Source organism: Pleurodeles waltl, chromosome 3_1, assembly GCF_031143425.1.
Source record: "Pleurodeles waltl isolate 20211129_DDA chromosome 3_1, aPleWal1.hap1.20221129, whole genome shotgun sequence".
In the NCBI taxonomy this organism is placed as follows: domain Eukaryota; kingdom Metazoa; phylum Chordata; class Amphibia; order Caudata; family Salamandridae; genus Pleurodeles; species Pleurodeles waltl.
In genome coordinates this window covers 1,789,964,335-1,789,987,392 of record NC_090440.1, presented here as the reverse complement: position 1 = coordinate 1,789,987,392, position 23,058 = coordinate 1,789,964,335, and the positions used below count along the sequence as shown (strand labels likewise).

The window sequence follows — 23,058 nt, the reverse complement described above, 5'->3', positions numbered from 1 at the left end:
CACGGCTTCTCCGTTTGGGCGGAGGAGCGGCACCCCCTGCCAGCAGCTACCTCTGCAAATCCTTTTACATGGAGAGGATCATAAACTCTGTTTATAATCCTTTCTGTGTGAAAGGGGCGGGGCATTGGGAGTGATGAGCTGAGGGGTGTGCACTGTGCACTCCCCTCAGTGCGCATGTGTGTTTGGACGGCCGTCTTGTGCCGGCCAAATACACATGCGCTCAGGGCTGGAGAGAGCCTGCACAGGCTTCCAGTCTGCCTGGGAGCAGCAGCACCCTGGCTGGGTGCTCCCAGCCAATCCTGATTCTGCTCTGAGCAGCACCAGGATTGTGCACAGGGCAGGCTGGGAGCCTGTGCCTGCAGCAGCGACAGGAGAGAAGCAGTGCGGTGCAGGAGCAAATCAGGTAAGGGTTTTTTTTTTTTACTTACTTTTCTCCTGTACTCCCCCCGCACCCTCTCCACCCTGCCCTACTACAGTCATGCGGCACTGACACGGTTCCAAAAAGAGGTCTGGGAACTGGCAGAGCGGACCTGTCGTCATTGAATGATAATACAACTACATATACTACATCAGGGTGGCAATAAAAGGCTGGAAGCGACTGGAAGGGAAGAAACAGGACAAGAGACGACCCATAGACGTGACAAAGTTAGCAGTGCTAATAGATAAACTGAGGAAGGTAGCAACTAACTCATATGAGTATGTCCTATTCAAGGCAGCATTCATAACAACTTTTTTGGGGGCATTTTGCATCAGCGAGCTAGTGGCACCAAAAAGGAGTGGGGTAGGGAGTTCCTGCCTTCAGGTGGAGGACACCAAGCTAGACAATGAACAAGTACACCTGCTGTTGAAGAAATCCAAAATAGACCAAAAAGGCAGGGGCTCATGGAACCAGCTCAACTGCATAGAAGACAACAAGCTCTGCCCAGTTTGCAGTTTGAAGGCCTACATGAGAATCCGCCCTGAGGTGAAGGGCCCTTTCTTAATGCACAGTGATGGTGAGTGGCTGAGCAAGTACCAGTTCAATGTGGTAATGCACAGATCTTTGAGCCAGGGGGGCTTTACACCAGCAGATTTTAGTGCACACTCGTTCAGGATAGGGGCAGCTACTACGGCGGCACAGCATGGTTTACAGGGTGAAGCCATCAAAGCAGTAGGCAGGTGGCAATCCAGCGCGTTCAAAAGTTACATAAGGCCACAATTTATGAGCGGGACAAGGGCGGATGCTGTCTGGTGACACTTTTGTAACTATTTTGGCAGGCGCGCAAAACAGAACAGTGTGGGTAGTGGGACACTCATTGCAAGCATGGTGGAACCACAACAGCAGAACACAGAGGAGAGGTCCGGTGGCCACCTACATCAGATGGTGGGGCTACCCTGGCATGAGATAGGGCCAACTGGCAGAGACCCTATGCAGGATTCAAACAGAAGCCCAGCAACACCTGTCAATAATAATCATTCATCTAGGGAGCAACGACCTAGTGCAACTAGGGCGGAAAGGCCTCCTGAACAGCATCCAGCAGGATTTAACAGTCTTGGCAAGGTCCTTCGACAACACCACCATCATTTCGTCAGAAATCATCCCCAGACTCAAATGGTCCGGGCCATGTCGGATAGCGCGGTGGACAATTCCAGGAGAAAACTGAACATGGCGGTCAGCAAATATTGCAAGGCTATTGGGCTGGAAAGCATCCGCCATGGGCTGATCCACCCTAGGCGGCCGGAATTACATGCCCCAGATGGCGTACACCTATCAAGTGTAGGGATGGAAGTGTCCTGGGTGAATTTATGGGCAGCAATGACACAAGTACGTTGCTGGTAAATAAAATCAAAACAGTACCTAAGGATGGTGGGAGCTGCCAGGAGACATGAGCCTCGCAGACAGCGTGGCAGACTGTGAATGAGGTTTTCCCAAATTTTTAAGGCAAACACACCTAGTAAGGCAGTGTGCTAAGGAAACACCACTCACCTGGGGATGCCTTACGGCAGGGTGTAAAGGGGCCGGCAAAGGGGAGTAAGCTGAACACGGGACTCACAGCCCAGACCCACCGTGACGGATGGCAGGGCACAGAAACATGCAAAATAGTGAGTTGGACCAAAAAAGAAAAGAAGAAGCTACCCTCTCAGAAAAACAAGGTAAAACAAACAGGATCTGGTGAACCCATTCCAAGGTGGCATGTAGGATTGCCTACAAAAGAAAATGTCAGAAAGACATGACAAGCAGAGGCCAGGACTGAAAAGAATTGGAACAGCGGGGTATGATGGCCAAAGGCTGGCCATCACAATTGATTTATGACTATGTGTTATTGATCTATGATAACAGTGATTGATTTATGACCCGTTTAGTATAATTGAGACCTGGATATATGCTTAAGAAATCTGATGCTTATTGGCAATCTACTCATGCATGTTATGTACAAAATAAAGGCGGCCAAAGTTAATCCACAAGAAGAAGTCTGTGTTGGTTTAATTATGACAGGTTGCTGGTAAGCAAAGGTACGGGTGAAGCAAATGTATGGGTGTATTGGAAAGGGACTGGAGTGGGACAAGGGTGGGAGTTATAGATGGAGCAGACACTGGTGTAACACGACATTTTAAGACACTGAATACAGTATAACGACAGTACCCTGAGAAATAATTGACTCAATTTTAGGCGTGGACTCTAATCGACAAGCGGTCTCTGGTCGTATTTACAACTGGCTGCGCGCGCCGCGCATCCTTTGAATACCATGCAAGGTCCCATAATACACATTACAGAGAAACAGGATATCAGAATCCAATCGTAGCAGTTTTAAGACTTCAGTGAAAAAAATCTGCTCTGCTGGGAAATGCTAGGGATTTAAGCGGTATGAAGCTGTATAACAGCAACATGTTGGAACTGTAACAAACAAGCAAGGACGGGTTAGGGTGATAGGGCAAAGAGGACAGCACACAAAAAAACAAGAGCATGAGCACTATTCGTAGACATGACTGCCGGTCTCGGGGAATTCCTCAGCACACGGAGGATTCTGCACCACAAAGGCACACAGTTGTGGATGCCTGCTATGTCCACTGGGGCATCGAAAAGTGCACAAAGAAGACGGGAGACTGCAAGGAGGACCCTGTTTGTGCCCCAGGGAAAGTTGGAGTACGTACTCAATCGGAGCGTGACCAGACCCAGAAACATCCAGTCTGAGCAGCAGCCCAGCCCTTCGATAATCAGGCAGCACTGCAGAAGCAAAACATTAGTTTGGAAGCAATTAACAAGCGGTACTAGCAGATCTTAGAGACACCACAAGTGCTGCCTAGGCGGGACTTAAAAAAGTCCCACAAAGTGGATGAAAACAGTACTTCAGCACCGTGAAACTGATACGAGAAGAACAGGAGGAACAACACAGTAACAACAGGAAAGAGCTTGCTACAGCCAATAGAAATGGAAAAAATATAAGCAGCAAGCACAGGAATCAATGAAAAGCAAGGAAAGCGGGGAGGATGTAAGCCCCTTTTAAGATAAAGTTAATACAATAGATTTCACAAGCACAGTGCAAGCACAGTACAGGCGAAACCTAAAAAGCGCAAGAAGTTACATGATGAACTAAGACTAATCAAAATGTACAAAGGATTGTTGTTGGTGATATGCTTGCTTCAAACAAGCCCAAACACCTGCAGAAAGTGTCTCCCCTCGGTCCTGACCAAGGCCATATGATCTAGCAAATCTACCTAAATCCCACAAAAGAAGGTGTGCCAGGCAAAAAATTAATGAACGCTGAGTACCTCGAGAGATCAACTATAGAACAATATGGACCGGCCACTCAGAATCCAGACAAACAACCACAGCTTCAAGGCAGAGCAAATTACTGAACTTTCTGTAGGAAGCCTTCAACCAGGAACACTGATTGCACACTACCCACGTTATGACCACAAAAGACCAATCCCACTGAGCAAACACAGCACAGACAAACAAGTCAAAAGATTCACTGTAGTTTTATACATCACCCAAGATTATCATCTATCCTGAGAAACTGCCCAGCATCGGGTCATGAAAAAGACTGTGTGTAAGAATAAGATAAGGACAAGCCATTAAGACATTTACAACCTGCATAGATCTTAATGGACATGCTAGGGAGATTAATGAATTCCCAGAAACACAGAAGGGCTTGTAAAATGGATGTGACTGATAAGTAGAGATGACCACTGTGAGAGAAGGCCTCCATTTTAGATGTGAGTACTGCAAAAGAAATTAAGAGGATGGTGGTTGACACTTCTTTAAACATTACATCGCAATGATTGACAAATGACCTTTTTATAAGTTTGAATACTATGTATCTCTAATTTCTGTTTACCAGTAATGGCATCCAACTGATGGTTCTTCCGGAGGAAGGTAATGAGAGTAAAGAAAGACTCCATGTGTGTTTAACTGAGCGCCACCTGTGGCTGAGTGGGTCACCTATTAATCAACAACAGAAACAATGGAAAAACAGAAATATTACAAATATGGAAGGCTACGTCATCTGCATCTCTGTTTTCTGGCCTGAAGTTCATTGAATCCCAGTCAGACAGTTCATAGAATTCAAGACTGCCTGAGACACAGAGTTGTTTTGGATGAAGATACAGATGTGGTTGACAACTGAAATAAATGTTTTAGGTGACCCATAATTCCCTAAATACAATGAATGTCAATTGGATGTAGTCCAAAGACACAACTGCAACTCCTAGGGAACCAGCTGTGACTGCAGCTATTTTGCTTGTGACTCCTGTAGCCAGGCCAAGAGGACACACCAAGTTCAGTTTACAGTTTTGTTGCTTAAAAATAAGATAAAATGGCTTTAAACTGTTGTGCTGGTAGGTGAGAGATCTGCATTATGCCAAACACGTGCACAAGCAGCCACTTTTTTGGAATGCACACATATAAGGGCGAGCCTTTCTTGTAGCTGGAAGATCATTAGAACCACTTCCAGCCTGTGATTTCAAACTGAGGTGCTATCATCTGCACCAACTCCACTGACCTGCACTTAATAGGTAGGCTGTGTGACTGGGACAGTGGACTGTACTGGCATACTAAATAGAATATCATATCATACGATCAAAAAAATGTAACAGTGATGTATCTGCCAATAGCATTGCATCATACATTGAAATACAGCACATTATACCACTACCCAAAATAGCTTAAACATACAGTATAGTTAGCTTGAAAAACACAGCACAATGTCCATAAATGTTATTTTTGAAATTGATATAGTGCCAATACTACAGTAAAAACATGCAGTAGACCCAGGACGGTGCTTCGGAACCGGAACATGACTGACGCATGACACTTCTGCAGACCCAAGCTCGTACGCTTCCCCTGCAGCAAGCACAAGACTGAATGTTCTGCAGTTACTGTGGATGCAACTCTCAGACTTCGACTCCACCACAGTGGGTTGACTTACTCCAGGCGGTGGGGCTCCAAGCCATTGGCATTTGATGTGGAACTGACCCTGGCTACCTCGACATAGACCCCACTTATCTTATGTCTTGTGACCCCAGATTGGGATCACCACAGTTATGTTACTTGTTGTTGCTTTCTCTTACCTTCCCTGCCCCATTCCTTTCCTTTTCCTACTGCCATTAAACACACAGCTGCGCCTCAATATAGTGGCTGTGCACACCCTCCCTCATCAGGCAACCCAGCCGGTGCTTATCATATGGGTCCCCAATGTGCTTACACCTCCTATATGTCGCAGATGGTTAAAATACTTAGTTATAATGTTAGAGGCCACAATGCACAACCCGACTGACTGGCGCTTCTGTCGATGCTGTGAGACGCTAAATGCGATATATGCCTAATTCAGGAAACACACCTTCTCAAAGTGGACTGGAGACGCCTGCAGTCCCACAAGTTTGACCGCCAATACATTTCCTCTAGTACGGGGAAGAAGGCAGGGGTAGCCATCCTATTGGCCTTCCACTTTCCCCGTAGGGTGCTTCAGACACAAGGTGAAATCTCTGGCAGACTTCTCTCCCTTCGCATTGCTGTGAAGTCCTACACATTCACGCACACCAACCTATATGCCCCGAATGAACAAAAGGACGCACTTATCCTCGATGCATTGGGACAGGTGATGGCCACTACTGGTACCAATGCCTTAAATGGGTGCAGACTTTAACCTGGTACCCAAAACTGGCTTAGACAGGTCAGTGCAGAGGGTGGGACAGACAGGTACCCTTACACACAGGGTTGCCAACACCCTGGGCTCACTGTGGGCTCATGGATGTGTGCCATAGCTGCCACCAAGCAGAGAGGGACTATACCTTTTATTCAGCTGCCCATCATGCATATAAGCAAACTGACTATTTTCCTATGGCCCCATGCCTCCTGACGTCCACCATGGCTGTGGAGGTCGACATAGTTGCTCTCTCAGATCAGTCACCAGTTAGCCTCTCTGTCCGCCTACCTTGCTGCACATCCCAACACCATACCTGGCGGCTCAACTATACCTCTGATTTCTACAAAACTATTTTGCAAATTCATCAGCACTCATTCTTACCCACCTGTACCACTCATTTAGCACCACTGGTTACCTCACTGATACCATAAAAATGGCAACTATCACAGTTCTGCCTAAGCCTGGTAAGGATCCTAACCACTGCGCCTCATATCGACCAATTTCACTTGTTAATTTAGATGCAAAAATTGTTACCTCCATTCTGGTGGTGTGCCTTGCCCTGTATATGCAGAGCATAGTAGGCCCGGATCAAGCTGAATTTATACCCAAGAGGAATTGCAGCGATAATACTGAACAACTCTGCAATATTCTAGATAAAACCCAACTCTCTTGAATACTTGCCCTCCTATTGTCGGCCAATGCTGAGAAGGCGTTTGGCCAGGTACACTGGCCGTATCTGCAACTAGTCCTCTGCAAGGTAGGTCTTGGCCAGCGGTTCAGATGCTGGTTTTGGTATAGCTATACAGGTCCCCAAGCGGCGGTCCGGGTAATGGCATGACTTCTTCGCCCTTCAAGGTTGCACAGGGCACAAGGCAAGGCTGGCCCTTGTCTCCGCCCCTTTTTGCCCTCTATATTGAGCCTTTTGCGGAGAAAATTCATAGAAATCCTGCGATCACAGGCATCACGAAGGAGGGGGGCGGCACTTTATGCAGACCATGTCATGCGGGCCCTGACGCATCCACTCACTTCCCTACCTCCTCTCATGAGTTAGCTGGAGGCCTTTAGGAAGGCCTCCGGGTTTAGAGTTAACCTCCAGAAATCAAAAATCCTTAACCTCATGTTCCTGAAGGCAGATCAACTCGCGCTTCCTCGCCTCTTCCAATTCACATGGGCTAAGCAATGGGTGATGTATCTGGGCCTTCACATCCACTCCACTCCAACATGAACTGTCAAGAGTAACTACACTCACCTTCTCACAAAAAATGCTCTGATTTACAAACCTGGAAAAATTACACTATTTCCTGGCTGTAACATCTCGCAGCTGTTAAAATGAAACTTCTACCCAAAATACTGCTCATTATGCAAACACTGCCTCTGCAACCCTCACCAAAGGTATTGAGCAAACCGCAACATCTTATAGATGACTATATATAGGCGGGTAAGAAGTCCCATATAGCTAAAAAAACAAGCATATCTATTTGCGGCGAAGGGTGGCCTAGCACCTCCTACACTATTATCAAGCTGCACAGCTCCGATACTTGGCAGAATGGGATTGCCCATGCACAGAGAAGCATTGATGTTTCATTTACAAAGCAATCACAGGTATCCACATTTGGACGATACCCTGGCTACCCAAACCCCACAGACCTCCTGGGGTGTACATCTCCCCTGTTTTTAGAGCAACCATGGGGGCTTGGGACCTTGTACAATTGTCAGAACAGTTATCCACTCCTGTCTCCCCCCAAACGCTAATCATTGGCAATCCATAATTCCCACTAGCCTATCAGGGTAACTCACACATGCAATGGAAGCTCGCTAACTGTAAATGAATAGGTGACTTTTTCGACCAAACAGGGCTTTTGACATTCCCTCAGATAGAAAATGAGTATGGCAGACTCTCGTCAGTTCACTAGCAATATGTAGCCATCGACCACTGGGTCACGCAACCTTCCATTCATCGGTATGTTAGTCGCCCCGATTACCTTTCGAAAAATGACTCATCACCAGACACACAGACGAACGCATACCTTCTGACATCTACACCTTCCTCAAACTGCAGAACCAATGAAATTGAAAGTGCATGGGTGGACATTCAGAAGAGGGCTAACACTTCAGCTCGCAGCACCTCTTGCAAAGAAACACTTCTTAAGTTGGCCCATTATTGGTGCTACATGCGTGCCTGCGTGGCTCAGTGGAAACAGGAAGGGGATGCTGCAATTGGGTAGGCCTACTGTCCCCTCCCCTTCCTTCTCTCTGGGGTTTTCCCCCTCTCAAACCCCTGTTAACTTCTCCTCTCACCTCCTATGTGCATCTTACTGCTCCTCACTGGCCAATGAATGTAGGTGAGTTGTTTTGTATTGCTGTTCACCAATTAAAACCCAATCAATAGATTTAAACCCAAAACATGCAGTAATGCCACATATATTTTCCTGTTCTGAGCTGCAAGACTTGGAATCTTGTGGTTATAACCCACACACACTTTGCCTGGATCAACTCACAATGTTGATTTGAGTGTCAAATCCTGTTTTCACCTGAGTTGACAGTACAAGAGTAATAAACATTTCTGATTGATTAATTTTGACATTTCAGGTTTTCGGATGATCACATGGTATCAAGAGTCTTAACAGATGATGTATATGAGCAAACATAGCATTTAACAACATGGTGGATTGAAATGACTCTGAGATGTATAATAAATGTTACTGAAAAGTAAAAATACTATAGCAGCACACAATGGGACTTAGTCACAAGGGTAAATCTACATGTGTAGATTAGTACTAGTAAATTTGTAGACTTGTAGTCTCCACTTCTTGAAACAGGAGCTGGGGCCAAATCTACTTACTACTGCAGGACAGGCGCAGGAGTAAGTCTAGCATCACACATGGCCACCCACTGTTACTGCAAAACCCTTCCATAGAAAATAGCTGATAAAACAGGACTCCATAGGAAATAACGCTGAAGTACTTTAAATAATTTCAACATTTTAAAAATATATATCAAATACATTTCATAATAAAAAATGGTAAATATAGTAAAACATATTTTAGTGTATAGATTATCATAGTTTTAATTTAAAATTAAATGTAACTTTAATTTGTAAAAAACCTGATTTAAATTAGTTCTATAATATCTTTTCATAATTATTAATAAATAATAAATAACTATGAACATTTTATTTTAGGTTGACATTTTTGGTTAATACTTCTAAAAACAAAAAAATTTGATTTGTTAATGTCATACATTTGCATTAAATAATGCTTTCAAAATTAAGTTAATAGTTAAGTAGCTTTTTTGATTTAGCTCTGCATTAAAAATAAATATATACAATTATTTACAATGTTATTTAGATAAGTTTATATACTGTACAGTATAACAAGCATTCAAAAATCTACATTAATAACGTAATTTAAATTTACAATTTAAATATTTTGAATAATCTTAAATTTAAATTAAAGAATAGTTCATCTAAAGAATAATCCACTTATAGTTTGTATGTACTATTAGTAAAAGTGATGTATAGAAATTATTAAAATTGATGTGATTACATTTTAATAAAAGTAATGTTACACTAATTTTTCATTCGAAAAGGCTATTGAAATATGTACAAATAAATTAGAAATATGTTTTAATTTTAGATATATTTAAAAATATGTTTGAAATATTTTCAACTAATTTTAATAATGTTAATTTAACATTATTTTCTATGGGGTTGTATTTTAAGCCCCTACCTCCATTATTTTCTATTGGAGGATGTTGCATTACCGGTAATTGCCCTGTGTGGCCCTAGACATTCTCCATCTCTGAGCTGGAGTACATTTACTACTATTTTGGGTCATTTATGGCAGTAGTAACTTTAGAAGTGCAGTTTGTGAATAGCAATGGGCTCACTGTTTTGAGGGTTGCTGCATCTCCCTCCCCAATCCTCCATAAGCCACTCAATAGTCCTCCCTTTTCCCCCCTATTTCCAGCCACTCCCTTGTTCTTCCCATATTTACTACTAAGTAGCAAACCTACATGTGTGAGGATCTCCCCATAGAAAATACAGGCGAGGTTGAGGTGAAGATTTAAACTTTAAGGATTGTGGATACCATTTTGTAGTACTTTTAGTAGTACTACTAATGTACTACAAAATGCAGTTTGTGAATAGGCCCGTAAGTGCTTTTCCCAAGTGTGGGCATAACATAAAAACTAAATATAAATAAAACAGAGTACCTGAAACCAGTCAATGGTGCAACAGTTGACAAGTGCTGGAAACTTTCGAAGGCGATTTCGGAAAGCATCTCCAATTGGACTCATGGCCAAGACCACATGGAGCTGATCACGGCAGCGATCAATGAACATGTTGAACAGTGCCAAGGGGCTACCATCAGTTTGCTTTGTCTTGTCCCTTTGGCGATCCAGCTGACGCATTCGCTCACAAATTTCCTGTTTCTCATCGGCTGGAAAGAGGTTTGGTACTTCGCCAGCATTTAACAAATTGTTGATATCTTCTAAAAAAGACTCTGTTTTAATTTGTGTGTCAGTAAACAGGAAAACCCCTTGCATCTCACCCTCTGTAGACTTTCTCAGTATTAGTTTTAAATCTTCCCGCCACTCAATGGTGCCATAGCTTTTGGAAATCTCTACCTGGAACAATCTGTAATCTGCCATGTGTGCAGCTAATCGGGTGAGAGACTGACGACCACTGCCTCCAACACCGACCAAAAGGGCATGGCTGCGAGGCTGCTTCAGAATCCGTGAAATTCTACACACATGCTCTATTGCAAATCGGAACAAAACAAGGTTCATTGTTTTTTTACTGATATTATTAAATTCTTCTAAGTGGCTTTCAACCACTAATCGCAGTTTGTCCACCTCATGGACCTCGCGGTAGTTTGTATCCTCCCGTTTTATGTCATGAAAATCACAGAACATTAAACTGCGAAGGTCATCCTCTTCTACCTTGCCGTCACCATTAAAGTCCAAGTGCTGGAAGAGTAGATTGAAATCTTCTCGCATATGACTTTTTACCACATCTGCAATGTAGGAAACAAGCCAAGCCCGGTCTCCGTTGTCTACAAGGCGATCATAATATACTCGTAGTACCTATAGGATAAGTAAAAGGAGTAACAGGTTAGTAGTGACAATATTAAATGTTGATTTGTAACAGTAATTTGTTATTGAAAGGTGTTATGTGTGGAAGAGTACTGCATAGTTTACCACAATATTATTGCGTCCCTTCTGCACATCTACTAAGTAGCCACATTTCATTTTGGGCTCCTGATTCCACTATCTACTCTGTATTTAACAGTCTTTTCTGTTCTGTGACTCGTAGTTTAACTTTCCAAATGGCATGCATGAGACTACAAGTCCCTGCTTGTAAACTGTTGGATAAAGCTTCAGGAATGGCTGAAGTTCTCACATGCACTGTGCTCTACTTGGCAGTTAGGTAACATTCATTAAGTTGAATAGATTTATTCAAGAATAAGTTCCTTATCTTCAATATTAAACAGTGCAATGGATACTGCCCTGCCCTCTGCAGATCTTTTTAGTGTGAAAAGGGAAGACCTAAGAATATTTGTGCTACTTAGAAAAATGAGATCTTTTTTGCCTTTGGTCTCAAGCTCATAGTTGCCTACGTAGCATTTAAATATTTCACAATTTGCAACATCACAAAAATTAGGTCAAAATATGTAGGTTCGGCCCTCGAAGATGTCCAGTTTGGCAATCTTACTCTCTTGGCCAATATTTCTCCACACATCGTAGACGTTTCTCATTTTCATTTCCAGCAATTTGAAATAGCCTTCCCTTCTCTTTCAATTACAGCTTTTCACCTCATTTCGGCCCATCTAGAAATGGTTAAATCTCTCTCATTTGTTTGTTGATTGAGAACGTCTAAAGATGGTTCAGACTACTAAGCATATTATAGCAATGTCTCCTATCAATCGTAAAAAAACAAGCCGCAAAGATAGGTCTATGACAACTTGTACCCACCACTATTTTACATGCCAGGCGGAGACTTTTGAGGTAAAAAGGAAAGCAGTCAAATAGGAATCCCTAAATTTGTTTTTCATTCACCTTAAATGAGTAAAGTAAATATGAGTGAGGCATATCATTGTTAAAGAGCTCCGAAACGAAAGCTGAGGTTAGTCAATGTCACCCTTTCATCATGCGTAATCACACAGAAAATGACTATGTGATCTGTACAATAATTCATACTTTATAAGGTACATGAAAAATAAACATTTTTGAAGACTGATTTATATTTTGCATTATGGAAAATGGACTTGTTACAATAAAAGCTAGCCATTTGCACTTTTACTTTCAACGTACCTCATGAACCCACAGTCGCTTTATTATTGCAGGAGAGTCTGCAGTTTCGGGCCGAGAAAGACAGATACCCTGGATCACTCTGGAGAAGTCTCGGAGATTGAATAAATAGTGTGATTTGGCTGGAGTGGGCAGCAGATTCTTCATTGCTGCTTTATATACAGCCATGGTGCCGTGGACAATCTGTGGGGTTAGGGCGGCAAACTCATTTGGAAAACTATACCTAAGAAAAAACAGGTTAATAAATGTTAAATTGTTATCTAGGAAATTCAAAAATAACAGAATAATAAGCGGCTGATTTAGATTAAGGAGTAGATGCATTTAGTCCATCAGGGTGACGAGTGTTTTACTCTGTCGCCTTGATTGAGTAATCGTACTCCAGATCTAGAGATGATTGTCGCCCCAGTGGACATCTCTTACATTGGCAGGAACCACTGTCACTGCAGTTCCTGTCAATGCACGTAAAGTGTGCAATGCGCCTCTGTCAACAAACGCAAACTTTCAATATCTTTTATTTTTAAATTTTTTAAAGCAAAATCCCGAAGCGGAATTTCCTTTTTGAAAATAAAAAGGCAATGACCCCCACTTGTTATTACCTATGAAATAAAAAATAACAACAGTATACCAAGGGGATGATTCCGATGAAGAAGCATATTCTTTTGCTCAGATGCAGCCAAGGCAGGTACAGTGGAAACCTTTTTTTTACGTTTCCACAGAATCAGGGAAATCCTTTGTGCCCCAGGTTGTTTCAAGGCAGTTTCGAGACTTAACGGCACCATAGGAAATTGATGCCTATACTCAGTTTCAAGATACTTGAAGCCATCCAGGGATTCAGGAAATTGTTGGTATCTGAGGAACGTCATTGGTATCCACAAAGCAGCATAATATACCCTGGGCAAATACCTTTTCTTTGAATCTTTGAACAATTTCCCGGCAATCAATAGCAAATTTGGATGATAAGACCATGGACAAAATCAAGAAAATTATTAATGGAAGATAATTCATCAGTCCTTGAAATGTAATTAGTGTGGCCCCTTTTTAGCCCAAATCTATGCATCCTTCCTTCCACCTTAGATCAATAAGGCTGAGGAAAAATTAAAGCATTGTGCACCCACTTTTGATTTAAGAAAAGGAAGGGTTTTATCTGAAGAAATGGTGGCTAATGAACTAGAAATATATTGGGTATCATGGTAACTTGTCTGCATCTGCACTTTGCATAAGCATGAATCCAAAATGGAATTATCTCTAAATGGATTTATAGGCCAGGATGAAAGAAATCAGAGACTAGTCGGTGGGTTCTTCCCTTGTTTGTGACGATTACAAATGAGAAGAGATGTAGCAAGTCCATAGGAGCCTAGAAACACGAAATTGTGTCACAGGTTAACAAAGTCTTTGCTTACATGACCGCCAGCAAGTTTCTAAATCTATGTCTCAATAAACCTGGACAAAAAGAAGAAAAAGGAGCTAAGGTGCACTTTATCAATGTAGAAAGCTCTATATGGTTCGTTTGCACATGGGGAGCTCAATCCACTCAAGAGGTGAGCTGTCAAAATGCCATGAAGAAGATAGATAGTTTCATAAGATTTCTATGTCAACAGTGACCACAAAACAGTATGAGTGGATGAAGCCTTTACACTGGGGTAAAAGGTGGTGAAATCAAACTGTTTCTTCACAACTTCATTTTGAAAATAAAAAGAAACCTTGTATGAATTCCTGTGTCTTCTAGTTGTCAATGTTTCTACCTTCCGGAAATCACCAGAAAAATAGGTCAGAGAAATTAAAAAAACATGAATCAAGGAGCAAGCCACAAGCAGATCTACTTCTGCATAGCCCAGCACCAACAAGGTGACATTCAACTGAATACTAGTTGTTGGCCTTTACTTTGAAATGCAGGTCACAAGTTCCGATCCCAAAATAGCTGATTCAGCCAAGGCATGTTATCCATGAAGACACTAGATGTCAGAGATATAAAAAATTTATTACTCTTATTTGGGAAGCTAATAGTTTATGTACTGTTGTTTAGTGGGCCAAGCTCATTAACAAATGGAATGAGTCAAACACCTCAAAACTGTTATTGGAAATTGCATCACATTTATAGAGGCAACAAAGAGGTCTCTTTTCTGAAAATTTAAGGAGGTCCAAGAAATAAAATGAAATGCGCCATATCAGGGAAAACAGGATCACTGGCAGAAGGAACTACATCCAGACACATTTTGATTTTATTGGTTGTAAGACAGTCCTCCAAGAATGACTGCCAGGGTTCAACTGATAATTGTACACCTATGTGCACAGCATGTGTATTTGGAATCTCTGCCATTTGAGGAACACTAATAGGAATGTGACTGTGCACATCTCACAGTACATTACCAGTAATAGCCTACAAAAAGGAGTGTTGGTTCCTTGTTCCTAAGGCACACAATGGCAAAGCTTCAGTTGTTAAACGTCTGTCCTGGGCTAGTCAGATTACGATCTTTGTTAGAAATTGGATTTCAGAGGTATGCATTCTATCCAAGCAGGAACCACAATCCTAGTCAAGGTAAGTCACATACACACAGCCTAAATTAACCTGTGCCCAACCACTGGTAGCTTGGCACAGAGCAGGCAAGCTTAATTTAAGAGTATTTGTGCAACACTTCAAGCAGTATAACAGTGAAAACACGACAAAAATGACTCCAGGCCAGTTTAGAAAAATATTTTTATGAACAAAACAAATTCTAAACGAAAATAAAATAAAATCCAATAAGTAGAAGTCGAGATATTAATTTTTAAAGAATAAACTGGAATGCAGTGATTGAAAGCATAAAGAGACAACCGCAGCTATCTGGTCGTTCTAGACCTTGTCAAATCTAATAAGTCAGACTGATCGCGATGGAGCGTGGGACAGATACAGGGACCAGCTTTGGCCTGCTAAAACAGTACCTTGGTTTGAAGTTGAGTCGACGACGAGAACAAGATGTAGGAAGCAAATGAGGCGATGTGTCGGTGTCAATCCCGAAGATGTAGGAGAGGCATCAGGTATGGAGATGATGCATTGTGCAATCGGCAATGTGATGCTCCTGATCCCTGCAGCAATGAGAATGCTGCGGCGTCGATGGCGATACGGTGCTCTTGAGCCTCGCAGCAGCATCAGTGCTTTAATGGAGATATGCCAGTTCCGATCAGTGCAACAGCATTGATGCACAGGTTCTGGCAGTTGCAACACTTTATACTGAACTTTCAAGAACCCAGGACTGGATGTGCACCACTTGGCTGGGCAAGACTTGCAGCAAGCAAAATCCAGGTGCTGTTGCAGGATGAGTTGGAAGTCTTTTGTGTCCCTGAGACTTTTAGAAAAACTTGAGGCAAGCCAGCGAGCCCCTAGAATCACTCTGGGATCAAGTGAGATGGGTCCAGTCCTTTCTCAGCAAGGCAAAGGGGAGCAGGCAGCAGGGAAGCACAGCACAAAAGCAGTTCTTCCAAAACAGCAGTCGCGAGTGGCAGTCTGGCAGTCCTTGTAGCAGCACAGCAGTCCTTCCTGGCAGAGTCCTTCACAGGTCCAGCAGTGTTCTGAGTTGGCAGAGTCAGAGGTCCAGTACCTACACCCAGTTGTGCCTTTGAAGTGGGGGTGACTTCAAAGAAGGGTCTTTGAAGTGCAGAGGTGCTTTCTTTCTACCCTGGCTCCAGACTCACTACAGAGGGGGTAGGCAGTCCTTTGTGATGGAGCAGGACACTGCCTATTCAGGTATAAGTGTCAGCTCCTCCGTCCCATCCTGCCCAGGATGGCGCATCAGGATGTTGATGGCCCATCAGTCACAACTAAGAGTCCTTTGTGTGTGGCTGCCTAGAAGGAATGCACGATCCCAGTTGCCACCCCAATCCCTTTGTGTATTGCAGCCAGGCTGCAGGCACACATGGCTAAGAGCAGGAATGCCAGGTTTCTAAAAGTGGCATTTTCAAAATTTTAACTATAAATCCAACTTTGCCATTAAGGAGGATTTATTATTACAATTCCATAGGTACTAAACTTGACATAATTACTCATTCTCAATTAGGAATTACAGCGTATTAAATGTAATAAGGAATCCCCAATGTTAACCTATGAGAGGGTTAAGCCTCACAGTAGTGAAAAACGAATTTGGGAATTTTTCACTACCAGGGCATGTAAACCTAAAAGTACGTCTTACCTTTTAGTTACATAGCACCCTGACTCGGGCTACCTACTTCCTACCTTAGGGGTTACGTATATATAATAAAAGGGGCTTTTAAGGGTTGGCAAAGGGATTTAAATGCCAAGTCGACATAGCACTGTAAAATGCACATGCAGGCTCTGAAATGGCAGGCCTGAGGCATGTATTAAAGTGCTACTTTAGCGGGTGGCACAATCAGTGCTGCAGGTCCACTAATAGCTTTTAATTTACAGGCCCTGGGCACATGTAGCACACTCTAGTAGGGACTTATAAGTAAATAATATGTGCCAATTAGAAATATACCAATCCAGCCATGTTCTAGGAAGAGAGAAAATGCACTTTAGCACTGGTCAGCAGCGATAAAGTGCTCAGAGTTCTAAGTCCAACAAAAAGAAATCAGCAAAAAGGTGAGCCAAACAGGGAAAAGGTATGGGGGAAGAGTACCCTAAGGCAGTCACGTCTGACAGTATTTAGCAATTACTTATTTCAGATTGAGGATAAGTATTACATGTTCTTCACTTTATATAAAAGAAAACATAGTTTTTCCAATCTGTTGTATCTTTCAAAATTGCACACCTGAACGAGAGCCACAACACTGTAGGATCTGACTTAAATGCAGCTGTCACCAGAGTACATGTTATCACCAGAAAAAGAGCTTTAAGAAGTAATATGTGAAGAGGGTCTTAGGCTCATCCACAGTTGGAAGTGGCTCTTTACAAAATTTTCCACTCCAACAAGGATTCCACTATCTGACTTTTGACAAAACTCAATATAGTAGGGCTAACTTGGTTATGGTTACAAGCAATGATCTGTTAATAATGAAATGTTACCACAATGAAAGTAGGCCTGAACTATTTGTTTATGAAAGTGAACATTAAAAGGTCATAGGTCTTTAAGGAAGCACTGTTATTACACAGTGCTACACAAAATAGACAAGTTTTGCATGTCACATATTACAGTCTAGGGAAAGTGTTTTGGTGTTGGCAACTCTCCTGGCTAACCCGAGAGGGTTTGCATAATGAACATGCAACTTATTGTGGTAAATTGTTTTGCCAACTTTCTTGGTGTACATATTTGTAATTTTATGGCAGGATGGATGATGGTTGCCTTCTGGAAAAGCTAGGGGTCAGTACAGATGCCTGGGTTGGTCATGGTGACAAGCCAAGGATGAAGGCAATAGACTTGATTGATTCACTGGGAACAGGTATGTCAGGTGCCATAAATATGATCTGTTAATTATGAAAAGTTACAACAGAGGCATTAGGACCGAGTTATTTATTGTGCAGAGCATATGTCAAAGCCAGTAGACTTTTACTGTGGCCAACCCTTTTTTTTTGGGGGGGGGGAAGAGATGGGGTTTTGTTGAAGAGCAGAGTTCCTCTTAGGTAGCTCCAGGCATTAGGACATACCCCTCTGACGCTGTGCCCCCTCATCGCACTGTGAAATAGATTTATAAATTGGCAGGTCTGCAGTGGATTGTTATTGTACTATGTTAAAACTTGTAGGTATCTTGTTGCATGGAAACTCACAGATTACCTTGGTAGGCCAGGGTTTGGGTGTTGGTTTCCCTTCTGACAAAAACTAGAAGCACAAGATTTGCACTGTGAGATTCCTTATTAGTCCTTTTAGGAGGGGCTATGCATAGATTTGGCAGCTGTAATTTCTTTTTTTTTTTTTTTACATATTTCTGATTTTATGACTGTATGCCTGATGGAATCCTTGCAGGGATTTTTATGCTTAATACTCTAGATATGTATGATGACATGTCAGTGATAAGGTTTATAAGGCTTCCTTGGTTCACTTGAAAATATTATGTAAGGTGCTATATGTCTTATTTTCTGAGTATTATGAAAAGTTATGGTGCACGCAGTAGGCCTCCCCTCTTCATTGTGAAAGGCATATGTTAAATGCATTAAGCATTTATGAGTGGATTGTTATAACATAGTGTTAAACCCTGTGGACAAGCATTTTGCTTACATGAAAGTTCACAGATTACTAGAGCAGGTAAGGATTTTTGGTGTTGTCAGACCCTGCTGACAAACTCTAGGGGTAGAAGATTTGCATTGTGAGAATGCTTGTTTAGCCCTCTTAAGATGGTGTTGGAGGCAGCACGTTCTGGTTGGCTGAGGCAAGTCCCTAACCAGGCAAAATCTACCACTCCCACCAAGGGCGGGTGATTACCCCCACTGTATAACCTGTGCTCACCCTTGGGTAGCTTGGCACTGAGCAGTCAGGCTTATTACAGGGGCAACGTGTGAAGCATTGGCACTGCACTCTAACATAATAAATACAATGAGCATCACAAAAGAGACTTCACACGTTGTGCACGTGAAGAAGACATGTATTCAACATACGCATTAACTAACCCTACATGAAAATCACATACTTCTGGGCATAAATCACATTCAGAAATATTGCTACCACTACTAGGCCCAACCATGTTCAAACAACATCAGCAATATGTACACTTAGGAAAAATCGTACTTTCCCTCTCAACAACCTTATGCAATGAAGAACACTGTCAGCATAAGACCCACCCTAGCAATTATTCCAATTCAATACCACACAGTAATAGGGTGCAGGCTGGTTCACAACGATAGCAGCAATGTTTACACATCGATAATTACCACACTTTTAAATAGCCTCGTGGACCAGGCCACACAGCCAAAAAACAATGTCAACCGTGATAATCTTTTGGCAAGAATACAACTTGTACAGCAATACTGCCAGGCAGTGCAGTTGATCACAAGCAATCACACCCACACACTCACTTCACACCGCTACCCGGTACCACGGATATCGGGCAGGCATGTATAGAACGCACTCGTACACACTCGCTCTCAACACCCTAAAGCGGTGCATTGATATCCAGCAGGTCAGTTGTTACTGTACTCGCAGACCCCGAGGGCCCAAACCATCCTCCACCCTTCAACCAACTCCTACTACCCTGCCCCAGAGACCGGACACATGTTTATGAACACCATAGGTGCAAGTGCGCACACACAGGCCTGCTATGACAGGCTAGACACAGGTTTAAGAACACCATAGGTGTAAGTGCACACACACAGGCCTGCTAAGTGCGCACACACAGGCCTGCTATGACAGGCTGGACACAGGTTTAAGAACACTATAGTTGCATATGCGCACAAACAGGCCTGTTATGCATTGTAAGGCCAGATACATACTTGACAGGCTATTCTGGTAGGTGGCCCACTCAATGCAACATCCCACTAGTAGCCAGGGGCTGGACCAGTATGTGGCGTGCCTTTTTACAAGGCATTCCTGGGTACAACCCCTGATTAAATCACCTAAGCACCCCATCCTGCATGTGTAGGAAAGGTGTACGCACTTTTCCACTGCAGTACAGTGGGAAAGTGCCCAGAGTCCAAGGGCCACGCAAAGAGAGTCAGCAAAAAAATTGGGAGGAAAAAGCAAAACGTTTCAGGGAAATCTCCTAAGAAGGGCCATATCCAACAGATTGGTTGTACATTTTGTGGCCAAATGTAATTTTGTACATATCTGTAGTTTTATCACCGTCAACTAGATAGTGCCTTCTCGAAATTCTTATACTCAAAAAAAATCTTTATTGCGAAGAATATGGTGACAAGCCAATGATAAATGCTATATATACATGGTTGCTTTACTGGGGAAGTTACATCAGTTGCCATAGGTTTGATATGTTTTTTTAGAAAAAGTTATCATAATGGCAGTATGGCTGACATATTTATTGTAAAAATCATATGTGCAAACCAATGGTCCTTTAAGATGGATTTTAATAAACACAATGCACAGCACTATTGCAACATGGCTGCCTACTTCTATGTTTAATTTCTTACTTATTTTTTTATGTTTAGCATATATCCACTATGTTTAGGTATTAGATTTGTTTCTACTTTTATTTTAATTTATTTTATTTATGCTTGTTGAATGTTTGTGTCTGTTTTACTGTGGATGGGTCAGTGGGTGAATACAAGGATAAGTCAGTGGGTGGATGAACTGATGTAGGAGTGAAAAAACAAGTGACAGATTGCATGTGTAATGACTTATTGAGTGCCTAAACTCACCAGTGACTGAATAGGTACTTACAGTTAAAGCAATGCTTTTAACTAGCACCGGCACAGCTTGTTCTTTCTAGAGTAAATTTCCAACGCACTCAGACCAATCAAGCATGATCTAAAATTGCATGGAAGTGCTGCATCCCATCAAGCATACATGGCCATGTGTCCACTTTCTGGAAGCCTGCTTCATTGTGTGGCATTAGTGCAGCTGTTTGTTAACTAGGGTAGTGGCAGCTCCTCCGCTAAGGCGGAGGAGCGTTGCCCCACTGGATTTTTAAAACAGGAAAAATAAAATGATAATAATGTATGCTACATTATCATCATTTTATTTTTCCTTGTATGAAGGGGTCGGGCTGGGGTGGAGGGAAGGGGTTGGAGGAGGGCTATGCACCACAATGTGCGTATATCTGTTTGGCCGGCCGTGCTGGGCCGGCCAAACAGACATGCACACTTTGCATGTTCTCTACACAGCTGTATTGAACAGCCGAGTGGAGAACCTGCCTAGCCTCCCACTCTCAGTCTGAGCAGCAAAGCAGGCTACTCAGAGCAATCACAACACTGCTGTCATGCTGGTGGCAGCAGCGTCGTCATTGGCTTGGAGCCTTTATGCGTCCGGGAACAGGCCTAATGTGTCTCCCCTCGAAAGTAAGTGTTTTTTTGAAACAAAATTGTTTTTCTTTCAGCCTCCTCCCCCCTTGTACCCTTCCTGCCCCACCACCCCCGTTCAGTGGTAGCCGCCACTGAAGTAGGGCTCCCTGTCAGCTAAAAAAGTTATACCTCATGTACTATTTGTCAGACATTTTATACTAACATGACACATAATGCATTTTATGTAGACAGTTGTGCATATGACTGCCACTCAGCACATTAGTCTGTATGTCTTGGGGGGGAAGTGCAGTGCTTCAAAAAAATGTGTGCGCGAGTCGGGACTACAGTACATTGGTAGAGCTTGTTAGCCAGTGCTGAGTGGTAGAGTTTGTTAGTCATGACTAAAGTACATTGATTGTGTGTGTGGGTGTGTGCGCACCAGTACAGAAAGGGATGATTCACTTCAAGATTGACATGAATTGTTTGATAGAGCATGTTTGTGTGTGTGTTGGGGGTATGTAGCATGCTTGTAGTTCCACATCACGAAACTAAGCTAATACCATTACAGTATCACACACGCTCACCATTAATATCACACTAACTAGAAATGATCACATCCTCAACATTAAATACATGGACCATCACACCCATCTGCATTCACACAGTGAGGGAAGCGTGCATGACTGTTGTACATGCTGCTTTTCCTGTTAAATGCTCCGCAAGATTAGGGTCTAGCGGTCCAAAGTCAAAGTTTAGCTTTTAAGGTTAGCCTATGGTTATATAATCAAAGCAATAATTCTGGCTCTCAATATATCAAAAACAAATATTTTGAAAAATACACTCTTTTGCTTGGTAAATAAGGCATTTTGTTTTTGCTGAGTTTTGCAAAGGGCAGCTCTTCCTACTTAAACACATGCAATGGAAAAGCAGCAAATCCCTATGGTCTTTCAACCCTCTCTCTATAGCTCTGTCTTTGTTACTGCCTCAATCACACTCCACCGTAGTTGAGATAGTTTATTTTCAGAGCGCGCGTCACATTTTTGTAGTTGTATTCCTTCACAATGCAAACTCTCCCTCTATCCATGTAGCCTTTACTCTCTCCCACCCTTTTGATCCCTCCATTACCACACCATACCATACCTTGATATGCCATACCAACTATATAATGACAGGCCATACCATACCATACCATACAATGAAAGTGCATATCATACATACTATACTATACAAAGACATGCCAGACCATACTGTACTATAATGAGACAGGCCATATCATACCATACTATATTATACCATGACAGACCATACCATCCAATACCATACTTACCATCCCATGCCAAACCACACTATGCAGTACCTTGCCATACCAAACCCTACAATGAAAGGTCGTACCATATCATACCATACGACAGGCCATACCATGTCATACGATACCATACCATACCATACCAAACAATGCAGGCCATACCAAACTATACAATGCACAGAAGATGAGTTGTTGTACAAAAAACATCGCAAATAGATCTTGCATAGGTGATAACTACTGGCTTTGCCAATGTTTTTTTTCAAGATAGATGATTCACTGACTCTTGTTTGTTCATTAAAATCTCTGTGAGCGAAACAAGTTTAAATTATTAGCAAAACAAAGTGGTGAGATATGTAGTCAGCATAGGTTTGACAATTTATTTTCTAACGTTTGTGCTGTTGCAATGTGGGCTGTCAAGAAATTTCTTTGCCAAATTACCTACCACAGAAGTAGCAAAGTAGTTTGGTATGCAATTGTGTTTTTGCCAGTGCAAAATTTCCATAACA

General features: G+C 42.4%; 1 protein-coding gene across 2 annotated transcripts in view; it reads right to left on the bottom strand.

Moving 5' to 3' along the window:
- DNAH7 (dynein axonemal heavy chain 7) overlaps positions 1-23,058 on the bottom strand; it is a 1,158,398-nt gene that overhangs the window by 554,645 nt on the left and 580,695 nt on the right. For both annotated transcript variants that reach the window (XM_069225862.1, XM_069225863.1), the window contains 2 exons: positions 12,438-12,657; positions 10,338-11,210 (listed from right to left, as the gene is read on the bottom strand). In XM_069225862.1, coding sequence (XP_069081963.1) covers positions 10,338-11,210; positions 12,438-12,657 — 1,093 coding nt within the window. The remainder of the gene's footprint in view (positions 1-10,337; positions 11,211-12,437; positions 12,658-23,058) is intronic.